Genomic DNA, 20,720 nt, shown 5'->3' on the forward strand with positions numbered 1-20,720 from the left:
GAAATCAGTTCCATGCTTGACTCCTCCTCATCCTTTACAAACAGTAAAGCGATTCCTCAAACTTGTCCAAAGAATGACATCATCTATATATTAGATTGCTTCACCTACTTCTGCAAGAGTAACAACCATTACATTAACCAGAAGAGCTATGCACTTTATCTCCCTTTCATTACATCTTAAAAAGATGTGATAAGCCCATACAACTCTATGAAATTCCTTTCATACAATGCCAATCTGTTCACAATGTAACTTCAAGCATAAGGGCGACATACCTGTAGTATTGAAGGTCCTGGTGCAATCCCATTATGACTAGAATACAATCTTTCCCTGGCCCATGAGATTACCTCATTGCTTAATAAATACTATATCCTAACACACTCCTTGCTGTTATCTTTAGCAGCACTTTTGTCATTCAGACACAGTAGCTGTCCAAAATTTATCTGAACACTACAAATTGACACATTCAACTCCACACTGGCATAATTTTAGCACACATAATGGAAAATAAAAACCTGCATCACTCTGTATGATTTGACACCCATACTCAAGTCACTCAAGCACTTTATTTGTGAAAAGAGACCTGAAAAAAATAGTTCAGTAGCAGAGGCCTACTGCCCTCAGAAAGGATAATGTATTGTTTTTTCTTGGTTCTAATTAGTAATTTAAGCATATGTTCAGCATTTAACTCTAAATGTTTGCCTTTTCCCCAAGCTCTAAGACAGCTGTCCAAGATGTGAATGCCAGAAAACATTTAAATATCAACATCTGTTGAATTATGTTAATTTAGTGTAATATAATTGGGCATGAGTTGGAATTGATCAAAAGTATATGAATTACACAAAGGCAAATCCAAACCAATATCTTGGCGTACAAACAAGTCACCAAGGAACATTGAGGGAAAAAACCCAAAAAACACACTTCTGTCAAGAATTAGATAGCAAAAACTTTCAGTTTTCTTCAACAAATGACATGATTTCACATTTTTAATACAGGTAATTAATATTTACACTAGCTCAGAATGTTTCATATTAATTTAAAATATTTCTAAATATTTTTGATGACAAATTCCATTATTTTTTTTTGTGTGAAGAAATAAATGATGACAATAATGCTCATATTCATGCAATAGTGAAATGTAGTTTGAAAATAGGTCACAGTAATAGAACGCCAACCTGTTACAGGATGTTATTGTTTCACAAATTCTAAAGCAAATATTCTTTGGTTCCTCTATCATCTTGCAACAACACTGTTGCTATTTCAGAGATATGGGCCTCAGTCCAGCTCTGAAGTGATTTAGAAAATATCTTTATGACTTGAGCAGTAAACATGGATCTGAACAGACACTTTAACAGAAGGATTTGCTAATGTACTCAGCTACACTATATCTTCCAGATATTTCTGGATACATATTTGTTTACCAAGAATGAAATTCACTAAATAAGCTAAGTATGGAACAAATGTATTTTCTGGGAAAGATTTGAAAATACACATTTTCAAGTTCTGGATTACAGTCATATAGAGTTAGGTTAAATTATTGCAAGCATTAGTGTTGTGTTCAACATCTTTTAAAACAGGTAAGGAATAAGAGGCAACACTAAAAACACAAGTATGTAATACAGTAGCACAAAAATGGAGGACAAAACATGAAAATTTTATGTAATTTGAAGCAAACTATCCAAATTTTCTAAACTCTTTCACTACACACAATCACAGTCATCAGAGTCTAAACAGAAGTCAGTGTGCTTACGCCTCAGAATTTTAGTTAACATGCACTAGGGGATACTGATTTACACATATGATATGCAGGGATCCTTTTGAGGATGTAAAATCTGAAGAATTTAATGTGCAATAAAACCAGAAAGAGGGAAAACCACCCTTCCTTCATGCACAGCAGCTATTCATCTTCATCCTTACAATATCCAGCTTCCATGTGCCTTTGTGGAGAAATACAGAGAGACAAAACCAAATTTCTTGTGGTGGGGGAGATGATGGGACAAATGAGTGGTGGAAAATCAAAGTGTGAAACAACCTCCTTCACTGCAGAGCTGTTTAACCACAGGCTAAACAGTTTGTGGAATGACAGTGCAAGCCCCTGTGCACAGCTCCTCCTCAGATCTTACAGAGCAGGAAGGGTGTTCAGACGTCTGAAGCACAAATCAACTTTATCCTTATGACATTAATATTTTAACAGGTAAGATGAGACAAAGTTTGAGCTGTGACGCACAAACTTGTGTAACAAGAGAACAAGACACAGCATGTAATGCAGCTGAACATGAGAAACAAGCACGCCATGCGCTAAAATTTGGTTACTTCAAAGTGAGAGATTTGCTATCAGTTCATTCAGATGAAAAATTTATTCCAGATAGTACATCAGGAGGATCCAGAGGTTCATAATTTCTAGAGGTTATCTGATTTTTCTTTTTATTTTACATGCTTTTAAAATCAGGAAAACATAACTTCCTGTTAGTTAACGTACCTATATACCTGGAACTCCATTTTAAATGACAAATTTTCAGTACTGTTTAGCAGCTTGTTTATGTACCTTATTATGAAGTATATTAGATTTTAGTGCAAGAACAACAAAATTCAGCTTGTAGTTTTATGTTAAAGATGGAAAAAATCTGCTCAGATCACATGGAAAAATGTATTTGCAAAACAGAGCACAGTTCAAAATTTCTGCTATTTTTATAAAAGTTCTCATTATGCAAGTTAAAAGGTGATACTTTCAAGACATTAGATGACTAATCAGCATTTATTCAATAGATAATTTAAATCTGTCCATGAACCACTACTGAGGCTCAAAGATTTCCACAAAATTAAAGCATCACACACTGGCTACATTTGGAAACATCACTTAAACTGCCATGGCTCTGTCCTCGTCTCCCAAGTGAAAATCTTTTTAGCACCTTAAAAATAAGGCCACAGTAGAGAAAACTCAATCAGGAATTGCCCTCTCCCAAAACAGCACCATCTTTCATCCTTTCCAGGGAAGAAAAATACTAAACTGATGGAATAATGTTGTCCCTGAGGGTGACAGCAAGGGAGGGAAGCAATGTGTCCTCAAACATTCACATAATTTAATCTGGAACTGCAAATATTATTAAGCAGCAATCATAACAGCACAGTTACTGCTTCATGGCACTCCAAAGAGGAGATAAAACTGCTTAGTTGTTAATTTCTAATGATGTAAACACATTTGGATTTTAATGTTGTATCTGAATCTCCTGCATTATTAGCTCTGGGGTTATAAGACATTAACTTACTACCTTTAATAATTTTACACTCAAATTAAAAGGCATGTTTAAATATGACTTTATTTTAAAGTATTTTTGTTGAGAATATGATGGCATAATATTAATGTAATGGCAGAAGCAAATCATCTAATAAAACAGCTATGCATTCCTTTGCTTTTCTGCAGTGTAAGTATGTGCACATCTTGGTGTATAATTCCCAAAAACTGGCTGAATTTACCTCCTCTGGTATTGTAATTTCATTCCGCAAAAGCCACATTAAACAATTACAGTTCTTGTAATTAACCAGTAGTCTAATGTACAGTTTTCTTATCCCAATCCATTAACAGCTGCTCAAAAAACATAGTAATTAATGGTTTCATTTATTTTTGGCAAACCTGCACCTCAACAAATAGTTCTGTATCTGCTGCAAATTAGGACTCTTTCCCAAACAACAGATGACATGATGGGAAAGAGGAAGCAGGCAGAATCCTTGCATATCTTTGTCTCTTTAGAAGATCAAATGAAGAGCAGCTGTAATGTTATTTGTCACATCTGTGTAAAAAAGTACCATGTTCCATATAATCAGGTGGAGATGAACAAGTGCTGTACAAATGCACAAACAGGGTTTATCCTTTAAAACCAGGAAATAAGAAAGCTGCAATTTTGACCAAAACAATGACACACTTTTGAAAAGCTCTCTTCAGGTTTGGTGTAATTTTTTCTCTTACAAGATTTTTTTAAAATACTAATTCACAGAGAACACAGTTATAAGAAGTGAAATCACGTGAGAGTCATGCTCTTGTATCAGCACAAGGCACAAATTTAAACTGGACTGAGAACAACTGTGGAAAGGAGGGAAAGTAAGGGTTGCAAAAAACGGGGAAATTCAGGCTGCGCTGTTCACCATGGCAGGAGACTTCAAAGACTTCAAAGACTTCTGGACAGCTCAGGTGATCACTGCAGGACTGGCACACATTGATTAAATTCTTAAAACAGCCTCAGTTAGGTAGGTGAAACATGACATGTAAAATTCAACTCCACTTTGAAACCTTTCATGAGTATGACTTAGCCTTCTTTCAAGCCAGGACTGAACTGCATAGGAACTAAAAGGCGATTTTTTTTTTTCCCTCTTTTAGATATCTTTGGGGGAACATTGGCACGTGGAAAGCCAATAAAGAATTATCAAGATTCAACCCCAAAAAATTACTAAGTGGTAAGAATTTGGGTGCTATTTTCCTTTCAGTTTCTCAATTCAGGCATGTATCAAATTAGAGTTACAATACAGTAAGAAAAAAATAAATTCATAGATGAAAATAACTCATGGTACTTTACAGGAGAACACTACAAAAGAAATATGACACAAGACCTCTATGTAAATGAAATAATTACATGAGAGTAACTTATTCAGAGTCCGTGGTTTTCCCAACCTGCAATTCTCTTGCTTCCAGATTACAGCATAAATTACCTAGTTATCACATCGACCGTATGACCGAAGGAAAACTTGGCAAAGTGTTCTGGTTATTCTGTCAAATGAGGAAAAAGGTACTTCCCCTCTTCATAAGAGTATTGTGAGGAAAAGTTCATCATGTATTTAAATACAGGGAGATAGTTATGTGATGGAGGTCCACCTCCACAGTTAACAATGCAATCACATGTTCAAAATCATGTTACAGCAGTTCAGAAAAATATCCTTCAACAGTGTCCCCATTGCTGAACAAAGGAATCTCTTAGCCATGGAAAAATCTCCTTTAGGTAAGTTTTTAGGTAATTCTTTTTTTTTGGTAAAATTTTAAGGAAGTGACTTAAGAAAATATATTTTACCTTATGAGGGAAACAGGCAAAGAGCCCATGACCAGCTTTGGCAGTTCAGCTGCCAAGCAGCAACTTGTTAACTCCCTGTAACTCAATCATGTGCAATTGTTTGCCCACTGCCTCGGGCTACAGACAGACATTTGGTCTGCTAACAACTGCACCAGCTGAAGACATTACTATCCCAAGCTATTTGTTATCACACATCTGCTGGAGATTATCATCTCCACAGCTCTGCTGGAGGAAAAAATCATGTGAACAGGCCTTAATATGGTTTGTACAAAACCAGCCAATTTAATTTAAATAGGTGAGTTGAGGTAACCAGGCTGGTTTTGTCCAAAGCTTATTAAAAAATCTGAAAAAAACCTTCCTCTACTGGCAAAAAATAGGGGGTGAAAAAAAGCATTATCTATTACCTTTAAGCAGTGTAGCTGCTTTGGGGAGGAGACTGTTCCCATTGTAATGTAGAGAGATAAGGTAAACAGAGAACTTTTTTAAGGCTCTGCAGGAGAAGGAAATGCAGCTTTGAAAAGAGCATTTTTTGGTACTGTTAATAACTTAAATAATGAATGGGAAAAGTATGTCTTCACAGATTAAATCCTATCTCTATAGGTGGCACAATTGGACAGATATATTGAATTGTATCAGTGTAATATGATCTACCCTGGCTCTAAGTTTTGATGCAGGACTGTCCCCCTCCTTAACATCCAGTCCATCAGTAGCCATATCAACAGTTCTCAAGAAAATGATTACCTTGCCACTAGCAAAAGTTCATGTTAGTTTGTACAGGATTAGACAATTATCATTAATGTTGACAGAAGAAACCTAAGACATTAAACCCAGTACAGTAAAGCTCATCCCAGACAGTATGATTCCACCACAACGAGACAGCTGCAGACCACTGCCACTCTTAGAGTTCCACACCTTTCTGATGTATTTACAGAGTAAATTATTCCACAAGTCACTGATCTAATGTAATAAGGGTATTTAAATATTGTCTACATGGTGAGACAAGAACTGTGTTCAGTCATCCAAAAGGGGTAAGAAAAGTCAAGGCAAGCATAGAAAAATGTGTTTATGTACATATCTCAATACACATATGAAAACCAGGAATAAGCTCTTCCAGAATGGCAAAGAAGAAATACAGATACCTGAAAACTATACAAAAATGATCCAGAGAAATTCAGTCTAACTAAAAAACCAGATTAGACTGTATTCTAGATAAGTACAATAACTTTACAGAATGTCCAAAACTTGTCCACTGCTGCTGTTTGTCACTGCATTTAGCAACAAAGAGTAAGGCAAAAGAAGGTCACAGCCACTGCTTTCTATGCAGAAATTTTCAGAAATTTAATAGAAAAGGTTTTATAGACAAAGATAATCAAAATTTCTATAGATGAATGACTGACACTTCTGTAACCTATGTTTGAGAGCATGCAACCAGAACTAATATACAATGAAATAGATTCTTATTTAATATGCATATTTTAAAAAAATGGTATCATTTTCCAGGTAATGAGCAAGGTAAGTACCTAAGAATATTAAAAATTTGGTCTGGGTGACCATATATATACTAAAATTCAACTGCCTGACAGAAAGTTGTCTCAACTGGTACCATAGAAATACATGCTGATATAAATTTATTAGGACTTAGTGATGAAAGTGATTTGATAGCACATTGCCATCTTTATAGGACAACATAACAATTCTGTGGGGTGTTGTGCATAGCAAGAGAAACGTTTCTGTAGTTTCTCATTTGAAAAAAGCTAGAATTAAAATAATTATTTGGTAGAATATATTCAGTAGGTGACTTGTACATAAAAAAACCCCTCTAGAAACAGACTCCTAGATCAGTAAGTTCAGTCTTGAATTTTTTGTCTTTTGAGGGGAAGGAAAGAAGATGGAGAATAGAATTAGATTTGTTTTTATTAAGTCTTCACAATGAAATGTTTATTGTCAAAATACAAGAACAATTTAAGTGTTATAGTATTTGAGTTATCTTCTTGATTTCAGATATGCATAATATAATTTTATATATTCCCAGTGCTTAACTTACATGCCAGAAGCACAAACCTTACTTTGGCATCCATTTAATTCTGATGTTCTAAAGAGATTAAGCTTGGTAAGTGCAGTTGCATAGTCAACAAAAAAAGTCTAATACTCATATATACGGCAAAGATTATGCCATGCAAAAAATTCTTGAAAGTAAGTCACAAAAAACCCCAGAAGACTTTTGAAAATACCCCAAAAGAATAGTGTAAGTTTTACATAAAGATTTAAGGAATCAACAAATTCCTAAACTGTACTAAAGACAAATACCATATTAAGTTACCTGCTGGCTGTTTTTACAGAGCTGCTCTTCTTGTGTCCCCTCTCCGAGCGGTTGTCTCGCAAGAGTTGAAGCTGTCAAACAAAAATAAACCATGCTCAGAAGACTCTCACAAACAATGCCTTTATTTGCTTTATAGAATTTCTATCTGGACAATGTAGTTATTTCTCTCTTGAGTAAATCTGTCAATAGCTTTCATCTGTGACTTTTGAGATTAATATTAATGGAATTTTACAAGAATAGTTAATATGTAAATATATATAACCACTAATTTAAAATGCCTACATAATTGAAAATATAAGAATCAAAGCATTTTCAAAGCATAATAGAAAGTTATGCAATTCACAATTTCACAATTAATTTTTGTGTAAAATGTTATAATTTTCACAATTTCAATTTAAATTTTTGTAGTTGTATAATTAAAAGTGTTGGAGGACACTTAATTTACCAAAAAACTAATCAAGTTAGCACTTGTTGTGTCTAGGCAGTTATGAAACAGTTATAAACTCTTCTAAGCCCCAGGAGCTTTAGTAATTTGCAAGCTGCAGAATAAACAAAAACACAATATTAAAGCTTCCTGTAACAGTGAGGAAGTAGGAGTAGTGAAGGATTCGTTTAACTGAAATGATGACTCAGCTTCTGAAACAAGCTGTCTTTTAGACAAGTAAGACTTTTCATTCAGATTATCTCCAACACTCAAAAGTCTATTTCCAGTGTTATGATGTTTGTCAGAGGAGTCAAGGTGTGCTCAGTGAAAAACAACCATCAGAATACTAAAGAAATTAACACTGGACAGTATAAACCGTCCACAAATGTTGTTTGAAATGTCTCATATATTGAAGAAAAAATAGAATGAAAGACTGTTGACAAAGTAGAGATAAACTGACCTAATATTCACAGCAAAGACACTTCAAAATCCTGTGGAAGTTAGGAAATTATCAACTTCAGTACTTGGCCAACTACATCTTAATGTTGTAAATGAGCACAGAGTCTCAAAAAAATGCTACCAGTCCAAAAAACTGAACAATTTTTCTCTACTTTCTACAGCTTCCTTCTTGTACAAGAAATGCTTCTTGTCATTTCAACTATCTAGTTCTCAGATGCAGTAAAATAGCTGATTACTTAAATAAATTTAGTGAGAACTCCATTGGTTGTCAAAATTACATTACATCACCATTAGACCATTTCTTTTCTTCTTCTGTGTTATAAAAAAGCTCAAACCCCTTATGCACCAGTAATATCTATAATTTGTGACAGCTTTAGTTCACAATTCCTTATTAATCTGTAAGTTACAAATTCAGTTAATTTCCAATAAGCTCTGCCAACACAGCTCTTAGGAAAGATGAAAAAACACATGTAAAATACAAATTTACCTAAAATTTACTATTATCTGAGAAAAATGAATTAATACACTCTATACAAGCTAAGCAGACATTTCGCATCTTCTAATCTGAAAATCAGTGCTGGCATGTATGATATACATTAATGTACTTTTCATTGTGGAAATTTCCTTATTTTGCAGCTTAGAATCTTTAAGAAAGTAAGCAGTACTTCAATCAACCGCATTACATGAGACAATCAAGATTAAAAAAAAATATTTAAAAATTACTTAAACTCATAGTAATCTAATTCTTTTTTAGGTGTTTCTTCAATTAGGAAAATTATTTCAAAATAATTACCGTTAAATATGAATTATATAAAGCTATCTACTTAGAGTTTAAGTGTCAGTCAGCTTATTGTAACATGCTGGAATCTCACAATTTACAGCTAAAACTACTATGTTCTATCTACTCTGGCAGTTTGGGTAAGCAGTATTGCTTGCTCTGGAGTTCAAAAGAAAGGGGAGGGAACAAGAACGATTTAAACTATGACTTACTGGAGCTATAAGTATTCATGATGGATCATCCTAAAATGAACCTTCCAAGGACTCTTCAGATTTTATTTCCTTTTGAAGTTTCAAATCTATTTACATTTGAAGAAGTACCAGCAAACTGGGACAGATCTAAGGAAATCAACTGTTATATAGATTTTTTCTAACTTAAAGAAATGGAACATTTGTGTTAAATTTCAATGCATTGATGATATATTCAGCTACTTTTACTGAATATATGAAGATAACTAGAGTTTTATGAAATGAAAGCAAATTTATTTTCTCATTTTATAGTTTTGGACAGTAAGTTCTGTTTAGACCATTCTACCATTCATAAAGACAGGTATTCCTCCACGTCTGAAGACAAGCTAAAGGACTAAGTGCTAATCAAATATTAAATACGGCTTCACATTCCTGCAACTACATCTCTAGGCTTGGATCTCCCAGGGACTGCACTGCAGGGGTTCAGCAGACAAACTAATAAGATATTTTCACCAATATCTGCACCATAATAGAGATTTAAACCTCCTGTTTTTCTGCTGTAGTCATTGTAAACAATGAAATGCAGAAAAATGGAACTGAAGATCTTCCTGTAGAAGCCTCCCCACCTGCACAACTGGTTCTGTATTTCTTGATTTTGGGAGCAAAATTTTTTGCTTTCCAGCATTTTGAAAAAGGTAACATTTGGAGATACCACAATTGACAAAATTATTAAAAAAATCAGAATTTTTACTTGAATGTTAAAACCTGAAGAAAACTTAAGTGAAATTAAGGGACTAATTAAAGAGTTTTAATTAAGAGAATTTTGGAAATACACTGCTGTATGTTTACTCACAAGAAGATATGAAATTATACCTCCTTTGTTTACAATTTCTTAAAATATTAGCCCACTTCCTCTGGAGTAGAGGTAGTTAAAGTTCTTCATACATCTCAAGTAAACTGTTCTGGATCAAAGCAGTTCTTACCTGGCTATGTTCCTTCCTAGCTCCAGGGCTAAACCAATGACTGTGGGAGAAAAAGAAAAGACAGGTTTAACAATATAACTAACAAAGCACATGCTGTCATATGACCAGTCTGTGCGTGCTTTTGGGTATTTTATTGCCTGCCAGGAAAATACAGCCTTTGGCAATGGTTTATTTTAATGGGCTATTTTTATTGAACTCCCTAAGTTTGTAACAGTTCTGAAAGAATGCATCACAGATTTCACTTCTGAATAGCTGCTGGCTTTGAAGGTAATTATATTTTGTCAAACAAGCTAAAATAATACGTAAATGATGGTATTTTAATACATTACAATGCACATGCCACAAATTACAGTAATTCCATATTTAGTACTGAAGTGGTACTTACTAATGGTTACAGCTGAAAAGACTTCAAAATAGTTTGGACTACCTGATAGCTGTTAATGTATTATTTCACAAACTGAGGTCTGAGTTTGAATCTCAAGTAAAATACCAAGTCTAAAAAGCCAGTGGCTTCATATCTCCATACAACTTCAAAACTGTGACTATTGGCAGCCTTATTTCAAAGAGATGGAAATTCAGAGTAAGATTTTGACACACAGGGCTGTCACAATGTGTCTCTTCCCTCAACAGCAGTAAAAGCATAATACTGCTTCACATACACACTGTGGTCACAAAGAACTGAATGACCATCTGAATGGAGCTGTAGCAAGCATCATATAAACCTTCACTGCAAAATGAAAAGAAGACAGAAAAAAAACCCCCTACAACAAGGGGGATCTCAAGTTACATGTAGCAAACACATACTATTTGTGTAAGCAAGCAATAGGTTTTGGTCAAAGGAGAAAATAATTCCAGCCACCAAAATATTGCACAAAACAGTACATCCCCACTATCTGCTATTATGCTTGCATGTTCCTATAGAAGTGTAACCAAAGAATATAGCTTAACCTAGCCATGCTTTTTCTGAAACAGTTCCATTCAATATAATTTAGTCCAATTTTCTCCCCTAAGCAGCCATATAATGACACTTAAATTTTTACTTTAATTAGTATACTGAGATGTTGTAGTGTGCTTTTATACCTTGTAATAGTTTTGGTTTTGTACCCCCTTATTTTCCCCAAATGATATACCCCTTTTTGTACCCCCTTCCTCTACCTGTGTAATCATTCTCCTGTGTTGAGATCATCCCCAAATCCCCACCCTGGCTCTCTGTCAGCCACTCAGCATCCCATCTCCTCTATCTAGAACTTTCGGTCCAAGTGGTCGAGTGATTAGTCCGAGGCCAGGGGTCAGCCCCCCAAGTATTATTTTATATGCTATCCCAAATGTCCATCCCTAAGGTTGCATCCCTGGAGGGTCCTTTATTGGTCAGCAAATGTATGTACCTTTGGTTTCCTCCCCCCCCTTTAAATGTAACCTTGAGATTCCTTTTGTTTGACTCTGAGCAAGGCGCATCACTGAGGTGTGGGGCTCCCTCGGGAGCTCCAAATAAACCCCCTGCTGAGAGTCGGCCTTTTATCCTCTGCCGACATCTCCCATGTCTCCTCTGATGCAAAGGCACTAGCCCAGCTGCCCTCAGTACCTGGGGGCAGCAGAGAGTGTCCCCCCACTGTTGGCCGCTGCCGACCCGGGGCTGGCCGGGGCTCACTGGGAGGCACCCCCAGAGAGAGATGGAGACACTGAGAAGATTCCAATTCCATGGAATTGTCTGGTTTAAATCTTTTTTATTTTCAAGTCACAAATCTAAAAGTTTTGTGGCTTTCTATCACTCAGCTTTTCAGAGTTTGATAATGAGCAGTCAACCCTCTCATTCTTGCATAAAAGACCAGCTGTCACCAGAACATCCATACTGCTTTTTCTACTTTTAAGGTGACTAAGGAAAAGGAGTTGGAAATAAAAAAGGAATTACAGCAATAAAGTCAAAAGTATACCTTAAGAAATAGTAGACTATATATTTTGGACACAAAACATTCATCAACTGCATTCAATAGTTCAAAATCTGATAAAAACTGGGAGATTTTATATACACACAACTTTGATGCTGGGAGTGGATGGAAAGTAAAAACATCACATTTGCAAGTGATTCAACAAATAAAGTCACAATTGTTCAGGGGCTGATGAAAATCAGAAATATAATGGGTCAAATTTAAATTCTAGACAGATGTTTGTCTGTCTCGGACCAGTGTGAACAGCAAATGCTCAAGAAGGAGCAGCAAACTGGGGTATCATCCACATAAACTCTTGTGGACTGTGCCAATCCAGTTGATTACAGACTACATGATCAGTAAAAGTGTATTTCTAGTGAACAAGTACATCAAAATAATTGGAATGCACCTCATATTTAGATATTAAAAACCCTTCAAAAAGAGTAAGACCTTTTTTAATGGGGAAGAGACATACCACACTCATTTTTAACTTTTAGCCCATTCTCTTAGTATTATTTGTCTGCTTGTTTCTTTTAAAATAAGCAAAAGTAAAGCCCACAAAGTAAAGCCCAGTTGAATTACTACTTGGTAGTAATAACTTATGGTAGAAATAACTTATGAAATCAAAACCTCTTGAATTTACACACACTCTATCAAGTTATGAAATGAAACAGAGGTGGATTAGTGGTGTAAAATGGTACTGAGGAGCAGATGTCTGTAGTATCTCTGCTTTGGAAAGTTTTGTTTTAAACGGTGGATGATGTATTTAGTAGCAGTTAGAACACATGAATGTATCTCCAAATATACTATTTCCTCATAATTTTAGCGTTTTGATTTGAAAAAGAAAGGAAAATGCGAACCTTTAAAGTATTCAAAAGATGTAACCAATAAATAATGCTGTTAAGTGTTATCAGCTGAAGAGAATAAGAGTTTACAATAATGACACACTAGAGTAACTAGACAAAGTGAATTACACTCCCTATTTACAGGTATTCAAACAATTAATTCAATATCTTTTTGTGAAAATTATGATAAACTTCTTCCTCACACGGAAGACTAGAAGATAGGATGCTTATGTATTTTCATACATCCCATTTTTGCTATCCAGCCTTAAACAAGTTTGTATTTTAGGAAAGGATACTTAGAAAGTTAATAAAAACATACTTATAAAGCACTGAATTTCATGTTTCCTTAAGAAACATTAAAAATGAATTAAAAGGATTGTAAGTAGTCTTATTAAATAAAGACCACCACATAAGTGAGCTGCGGCTCTCATCACAAGAGATGTTTGTGCAGTTGTAAAATGTGGCTTTGGGGCAGAGGTACCATTGTAAAGCTAATAATAACAAAAAATTGTAACTCCCATCACTGATACTCACTCATGGTGAAGAGAATCCTGGGACAAGTGAACTGTTTTCCTGCTACCTGCTGGTCCTGGAATCATCTAATAGAAACATGAAGGAAAAAAGAAGTCCTTGAATAATGGGGCAGCATAGGCATAAAATGATTGCTTATTAAGAAAATACATCAAAAACATTAAATGCAAAATAGAGACAGTGTACTAGATACCGTAAATCTAATCAGCAATATCTGCAATTTTTCAGTAAAGTCTGAGTGCAGAAAGTGCTATATAAGATTAAGGAAAATCCTTTATGAACAATTTTAATTGGATGTCAGACATGAAGACATTTACAGATTTCAAGGACCTAACCTACTTTTCTGTAAAGTCCATGAAGTACTTTACCTCCAAAGAAGGAAAGTTAGATGTTTTGAAAATCAATACACTGTCCTTATTTATGGCTCATACAGCAATACACGTATTAAAAAAACAACCCTTCTCACATTAAGCTTTTGAAATTCAAGTATACATCCGATAGAAAGCAAAGGTAAAATAATTTTTACCAAATTGTAACATAGTCCTTGTCTAGTGTTTTATACATACTGTAACCTGAAATATGTGATATCCTCAACTGAAGAATGATCTTCAGGATGCATGAGGGCATGTGCAGACTTTTGCAGGTGATGACATTCTGATATTGCTCAAGAAAGGATTCAAACAGCTTTGCTTTTATTTTTGCAAAATGCTTAATTCATGTGCACAGGTAGATAAGTAAAAGCAGAAGAATAAGTGACAACTCATGATACACATGCTCAAGGAACTAGAGCAGCAGGCAAACTATTTGTGATGGAAAGAATGAAGAAGTAAACTTTCCACTCCTTGGAGACAATTTTATTGTCAGGACAGAAGAGGGAATGAAGTCAGATGTTCTTGCAGGTTTGACAGGAGACCACAAACCTCAGTGGTAATACATTTATATGGCTCAGGCTCACCAAAAGTACGTAAGCTGGAGATTCACGGATAAAAGCAGCCCACTCATTATTATATGAGCTCAACTCCTAAAGTAAAACCTCCCTATTAATCTGGTATTGTAATGGAGAAAAGGCAGGGCAAGTCTTCAAGTTTGGAAGACTTTCAAAGAATGCTCACTGAATAATTTGAGAGTTCCACATGGACAAAACATTTGACCAAAACCTCCTTCTTTGACCTGAAGAATGATGTCACTCTGGGCTGAATTGAGAAACAATAAAGTGCTATCACTTTTCTGTCTGAGGGGGATAAAAAGGCATTGGTAATACCTTACCTCTGAAAAATCTATGCAAATATAGAAATCATAATAGAGGAAATCACGACAGCTACATAGGAGAACAGCACCTGAACAGTACTGCTTTACTCCCTTTTGGAATTTACTGTTTTACTAGACTGATCAAGGCTTTACACAGCCATGGGATGATAATAAAACACTGACCAAATGCTGCTGTTTCAATATCATAGTTCATCTAATAATAAAACTGAGAAACGGTCATTCACAAAGACAGACCTGGAAATATAAGCCAGTATTTTAATATGTAATTTCCAAATTTTAAGATTAATAACTAAACTGTTACTTTAAAACTACAGGTAACCATGCAGCTCAGCTCTTGAGAGTAATATCCTGCATTAATCTCAAAATGAGGTTTTCATGCTATTCCAGTCGGTATCCCTGGAATATAGTAATCCATTTTCTACACTGTGGCTATAAGAAAAGCGGACTGTGCCTATGTCATGCTTTGTTAGAGGTTCATGATCACATTATCTCATGGTGGACCTGACACTTTTATTCAGTTTACAGTATGTTCTGTGTACAGGCAACTTATTTCCTTTGCCAGGGCTGCTGACAACCTTTTCCACACTATATTAATCTTGTTTACAGACTTTATCTTGGTACAAATATCAGAAAACTGAACTTTTTATCTCTGAGAGAAAATAAACAACATGTTGACAGAAGCAAAAGCTATTTTCTGGACTAAAATTGGTTGTTTACCTGCAGCCATACTTATGGAAACAAGTTTACGTTTCCAGCTTACTCAAAATACATAATCTGAAATTTAATAAGCATGGAAATTTCAAGAAAATTCACTTGATAAATTGCCAGTTTTAAAATAATACAGAAACCACAGAAGTAGGTTTTTCCACCAATTTATATGAGAATGTGAACTTGCTTGGAATACAGTTACAAGTGGTCACCAAGTACAGTGTTCAGCTTTCTCCTGCACACCCCAGATGGCTTCAGCTACCATACAGCCACAGAATGTTTATAAAACTAAACTCACAAGGTAGACACACACAGACCTTTGCATAAAACTCACTGCTAATTACTCTAAGATTCCCAATATGTTAATGCAAATTAATTTCTGTTTGCAAAACTTACCGAGGTGATAAAAAGCTAAACCAAACCTCATTGCCCACCTTCATCTGCTACCTCACCATTACAAAAATCTTCAGTATTAACAAAGTTCAGGGTCATTTTTGAAACTTTTACTCTCTTCTGGCTACAAGTCCTTTCACCACCGCTTGAATAAGATGACAATTTGATGGCTGCATCCTATTCATAGAATCCCTGAGACACAGGTACTCCAACCCAGAGACAAAGTACTCCTGATTTGCAAAGATTTCTTTGCCTGAGAAATTATGACCTAAACTAATGGGCACAGAAAAAAGAAAAAGTATTCACCAATAAGGGGTTCTGACTCAGAATACACAACACCATCTACTGCTGCCCAAAATCACAGTTGGAAAAGGCCCCAGGACCATCAAGTCCAACCTTCAACTGAATACCACCATGCCCACTAAGGCGTATCAAGAAGTGACACATTTGTTCATTCTTTGAATACCTCCCAGCATGGCAATTCCACCATTTTCCTGGGCAGCCTGCTCTAATTCTTAACCACTATCAGTGAGGAAATTTTTCCTAATATCCAACCTGATGCTCCTCTGCAAAATACTACACATGACAAAAGATGGTGGTAATTAAACAGAAAAAGGACAAGAAAGTCAGAGGACTTCACTCTCACTAAAATAATACTAAGGACCTCAACTGTCATTTTAAAGTGCCAATAACAGAGAACAGAGCATTTTGGCTGGAAGGAACCTACAGTGAACATCTTGACCAATTCAAGGCTGACCAATTTAGAGTGCATTGTTATGGGCATTGTCCAAAAACATCGACCAGTTTGGGGCATCATCCATGTCTCTCAGAATCCTGCTATAGTGTTTGAACACACCCTTGATAAAGAAATGCTTCCGGATGTCTGAACCTCCCCAGGAGCAGCTCTGCCCCATTCACACACATTGTATCACTGGGTCCCAGAGATAAGAGGCCATCAATACTTCCCCATCTCAGGAAGCTGTAAGAGGTCACCCCTCAGTCTCCTTTCCTCCAATCCAGACAAGCCTGGAGCCCTCATCCACAGCTCACAGGACATGACTTCCCAGTGCTGTCAACAGCCTTGTTCTCTCCTTTGGACACTTTCAAGGACCTTCACATCCTTCTTCAACTGTGGAGCCCAGAACCGCACCCAGCACTGGAGGCGAGGCTGCACCAGCGCTGGATCCTGCGAGATCATCCCCCCTTCTGAGTGGCTCACACCACTAAGGGACAGGGAGCAAAGTGCCCACAGCTCAGCCACAGGGTGCTTGAACACCACCACTTACTTTATATGAACAGGCTATGGGGTGTCCAAGATTGGAGAAATAAAAAAACAATCAATTTAGTGGGTCAATTTATGCATCTCCTAATTTAATATGATAGTGCTATTTTAATTTACATGATTAAATATGATAGTGCTATTTTAATTTACATGTGCTGTAGTTTAAAGAAAAGCTACTAGCATGCACCATGAAAAACCCACAACACATTAATGCACAACAAAAATGTTACGCTGCCATTTAAGAATTCTGCTTACTTTTCATTTGAAGTATATTTTAATGTTCAGTTACTGAATAGCCCACGAAAAATCATGAATTACTTTTTAAAGACATCTATGATACAAAGCTCCCAAGTATGGATGTGTTCAAGACTCAATATTTTCTTAATATTTTAAATAGTATAAACTAATATGCATGCTCATTCATTCTTCTCCCTTATTTTTTCCCATGTTACCACACAATCAAGCAAACAAATAGATTCCCTCTTCATAATTTATGATTATCTTAGGGCATAATATTTTTGAAAAAACACAAACTATGTCCTATTCATAACTGTTCCTCAGATATATCTTCCATTACTGAAAAATTAAGTTTCTCACAGATTAAGCAGTTTTTAAACACTGAAAGTGGTATTTTTGCCTTTTGAATTAGATTTTATGCCAAGGACTCGATAGCAAGTGCAGTGAAAAGATAGTACTGAGCTAATTTTTTATAAGATGTTATTTCCTTGCTATGATTTGGTGGACTTGGCAGTGCTAGGTTTATGGCTGGACTCGATCTTTCTTACAGGTCCTTTCTAACCTAAACGAGTCGGTGATGCACTTTAAAAAGCCACATCGATAATTATGAAATATTTGACTTGAAAGCTTAGCTTAGTTGCCACAATATTAATTATTGTGGCACATTAATAGCAGGCAAAACCAGTAAAATTTCAGTAAAATTTTGCTGGACACTAATCACACAAATAAGCTATCTGCTTTCCTAAACGAAAGAACAGGTTGCCTTTTTTGCCTTTTCTGCTCTGTAAATTAACTGCTATGGTTAACTACAGCTTAAAAAGGTCCATAGCAAACTCAATTTTCTCAGGGAGGATTTTGTGCAAAGAAGTTGTTTTCCAAAATGAAATGCAACTAAAATAAAATCCTGGAGAACAAGATTTTGCAGGAAATTACAGCATGACAATGTCAAATTCATAATTCACTGATCTGCAACCGTAACTTTGTAGGAAATTAAATCAAACTATATCAAGAGAAGAAATAGAATAAAACCTATTCTCCACATTTTGTTGCACTGATTAAAAGCAATACCTTGTTATTTTCAGCACCTATTCAGTATTAGTCATTTTTTTATCCCTTCTACACTAGGGACCTTGGAAAGTACATGCACTAAACAAAGTTCTAGATTTAAAATACATCTTAAAAAAATACAGACACACATTTGACTTGGAGCAATATAGAAAATGATGAAAACACAAATAGCTTTCACAGTATACATTGCTGGAACATTGCTATAATCCTTGCTTGACATTACCATTACACTGTTATTCCCTCTGAAAGCACACTCTTGCTGAAGGGCCCAAACTGACCATTCCAGAGAAGTATCTCTTTAATGTACAGATTACCTTTAAGTGATGCTCAGTCAAACTCTACAAAGTCTCCATGAAGTCACGGCTCACTGGCAGAATAGTTCTATACCAGTTTTTCGCTACTCAAGTCATATTTCTTTAACCTCTTACTAACACAGTGTTGCAAAAATCAATGAATCATTGCCATTCTGCTTGCAAAATACATGCAAGTGATAGGGAAAGAAAAAAAAAGGAAAAAAAATAGGTCAAAAGACATGGATTTTAATGCTAAAGCAAACAGGAGCCTCCCTGTACAAGTTTTACTACTTTTTCTTAAGGCATTTTAAAAAAAGAAAAGAAAAAAAGAATTAGTAAGTTTCTTGGTGTGACACAATATGTCCCAGCTCCCTAATCTCTCCAGTGATTTCACACACTGTTAAGAGTTTTCTCTACATTTCTTTTCACACAGCTGATCAAACTGCCTCTATCTCTTGATATACAGCTTTCAGAGGAATGATTAACAGATGAATACCATGAGAATATCAGAGACTAAACGAAGAAAACTCTACTACTGAATCTAGCTACTTCAGAGAAAAATGGGAAATTTAAATCACATATGTAAAAGCAAATAAGGGAATTTCTTTGTGAACTTTTGCTATTTCACAGTTTTTCTCTGCTACTTTTAAGACAAAACCTGAATTTGAAGTTAAATAAATGTAAGTTTAAAACAAAAAATGTACTTTTTTGAAAATAGACTGCCCTGGGTGTAACATTTTCTGTTTGTTTTAAATTGTAACATTAACTGAAAATACCACACACCATGTTTTGTCCTGAACCTTTGTCAAACGAACCAGTTTTTACACACTATGGAATAGACAGAGTAAGTTTAATGATGCACTGTAATAATATATATTAGTGCATTCCTGCTGCCTTTAGGTGTGTAATACAGTAACACTGGAGGAGCTATTAGAGGAAATAATACTAATATATAATGTAACAGAAAAAACTGGTCTATGGGGAAAGTATCAGGTAAACTGAGAATTTTAAGTCTCTCATCTGCAAGGAATTCAGTAGGAGAGTTTCTTCTGAGATTCCTAACATTTAATATGAAATAGTACTGTGTGGCACTATGCCTTCAATAACAGCTCACAACACTGCAGAAAATGGACTAACTTAAAAGTCTCAAGAAGAAAGTATAAACCAGAAATTTGTAGTTTTTATATTCAAATTAAATCAAAATTTAATTTAATTTTAAATTTGCCTTCTAAAAAGGCAAATGTAAGATTCTCCTGACTACAAAAACACAAGACAGCACCATTACTTCAATACTTTATATTAGAAAATGGAAAATATTCATGGCAGCTGTGAAACAAAACATTGGCCAGAAGTTTGTTACTTCAATACTCTCTAAATAGCTGGTATTTAACAAATTTAATATTAAACAAACCAGATTTACCTTATTTAGGAAATGCTGCAATAATATGCTGCATAAATAAATAAATAAATAAATATATATATATATATACACACAATCACACTTTATGGTGATATTCTAGCTGTCTGTTTAGATAGAAAATTTATTCTTAGGTGAAATTTTCACTAAATCAACAGGATTTGTATTTCAGTAGTGTTGGGACTGTACCCTTATTAGTTAAGAATAACCTAAAATGCTGAAATAATGCTTTACCTTGTAAAATTATCATCAATAAGTAAGTTACCCAAACAGTAATATAGGGAGGAGGAAGTAGCAGAGCAGCAATTACGCAACTAGCCTTGATCTGGGAGATGCTGGCTACATTTGGAAAAAACAGGAAAACATTTAAACAAGACCCTCCTTTCCCTTCCCCCAAAAGGGTTCTGTAACAGTATTTCCTTACTTTGTTAAAGTAATATAATATAATGACAGTAAAGATTATACCAACAACAAAGGATGTCATCAAAGCATTTGCTTTGAGTCTGCTTGAAGTACTGAAGGTGACTGTTATTCCTGCTGCCGTGG

At 35.2% G+C, this 20,720-nt stretch overlaps 1 protein-coding gene across 1 annotated transcript in view; it reads right to left on the minus strand.

Moving 5' to 3' along the window:
- Positions 1–20,720, minus strand: part of GPATCH2 (G-patch domain containing 2) — a 116,655-nt gene that overhangs the window by 21,339 nt on the left and 74,596 nt on the right. The window contains exons 6-8 of the mRNA XM_039697993.1: positions 13,511–13,575; positions 10,207–10,246; positions 7,375–7,445 (exon numbers count right to left, since the gene is read on the minus strand). Coding sequence (XP_039553927.1) covers positions 7,375–7,445; positions 10,207–10,246; positions 13,511–13,575 — 176 coding nt within the window. The remainder of the gene's footprint in view (positions 1–7,374; positions 7,446–10,206; positions 10,247–13,510; positions 13,576–20,720) is intronic.

Source organism: Passer montanus, unplaced genomic scaffold (genome assembly GCF_014805655.1).
Source record: "Passer montanus isolate IOZ18808 unplaced genomic scaffold, ASM1480565v1 scaffold12, whole genome shotgun sequence".
NCBI classification, from domain to species: domain Eukaryota; kingdom Metazoa; phylum Chordata; class Aves; order Passeriformes; family Passeridae; genus Passer; species Passer montanus.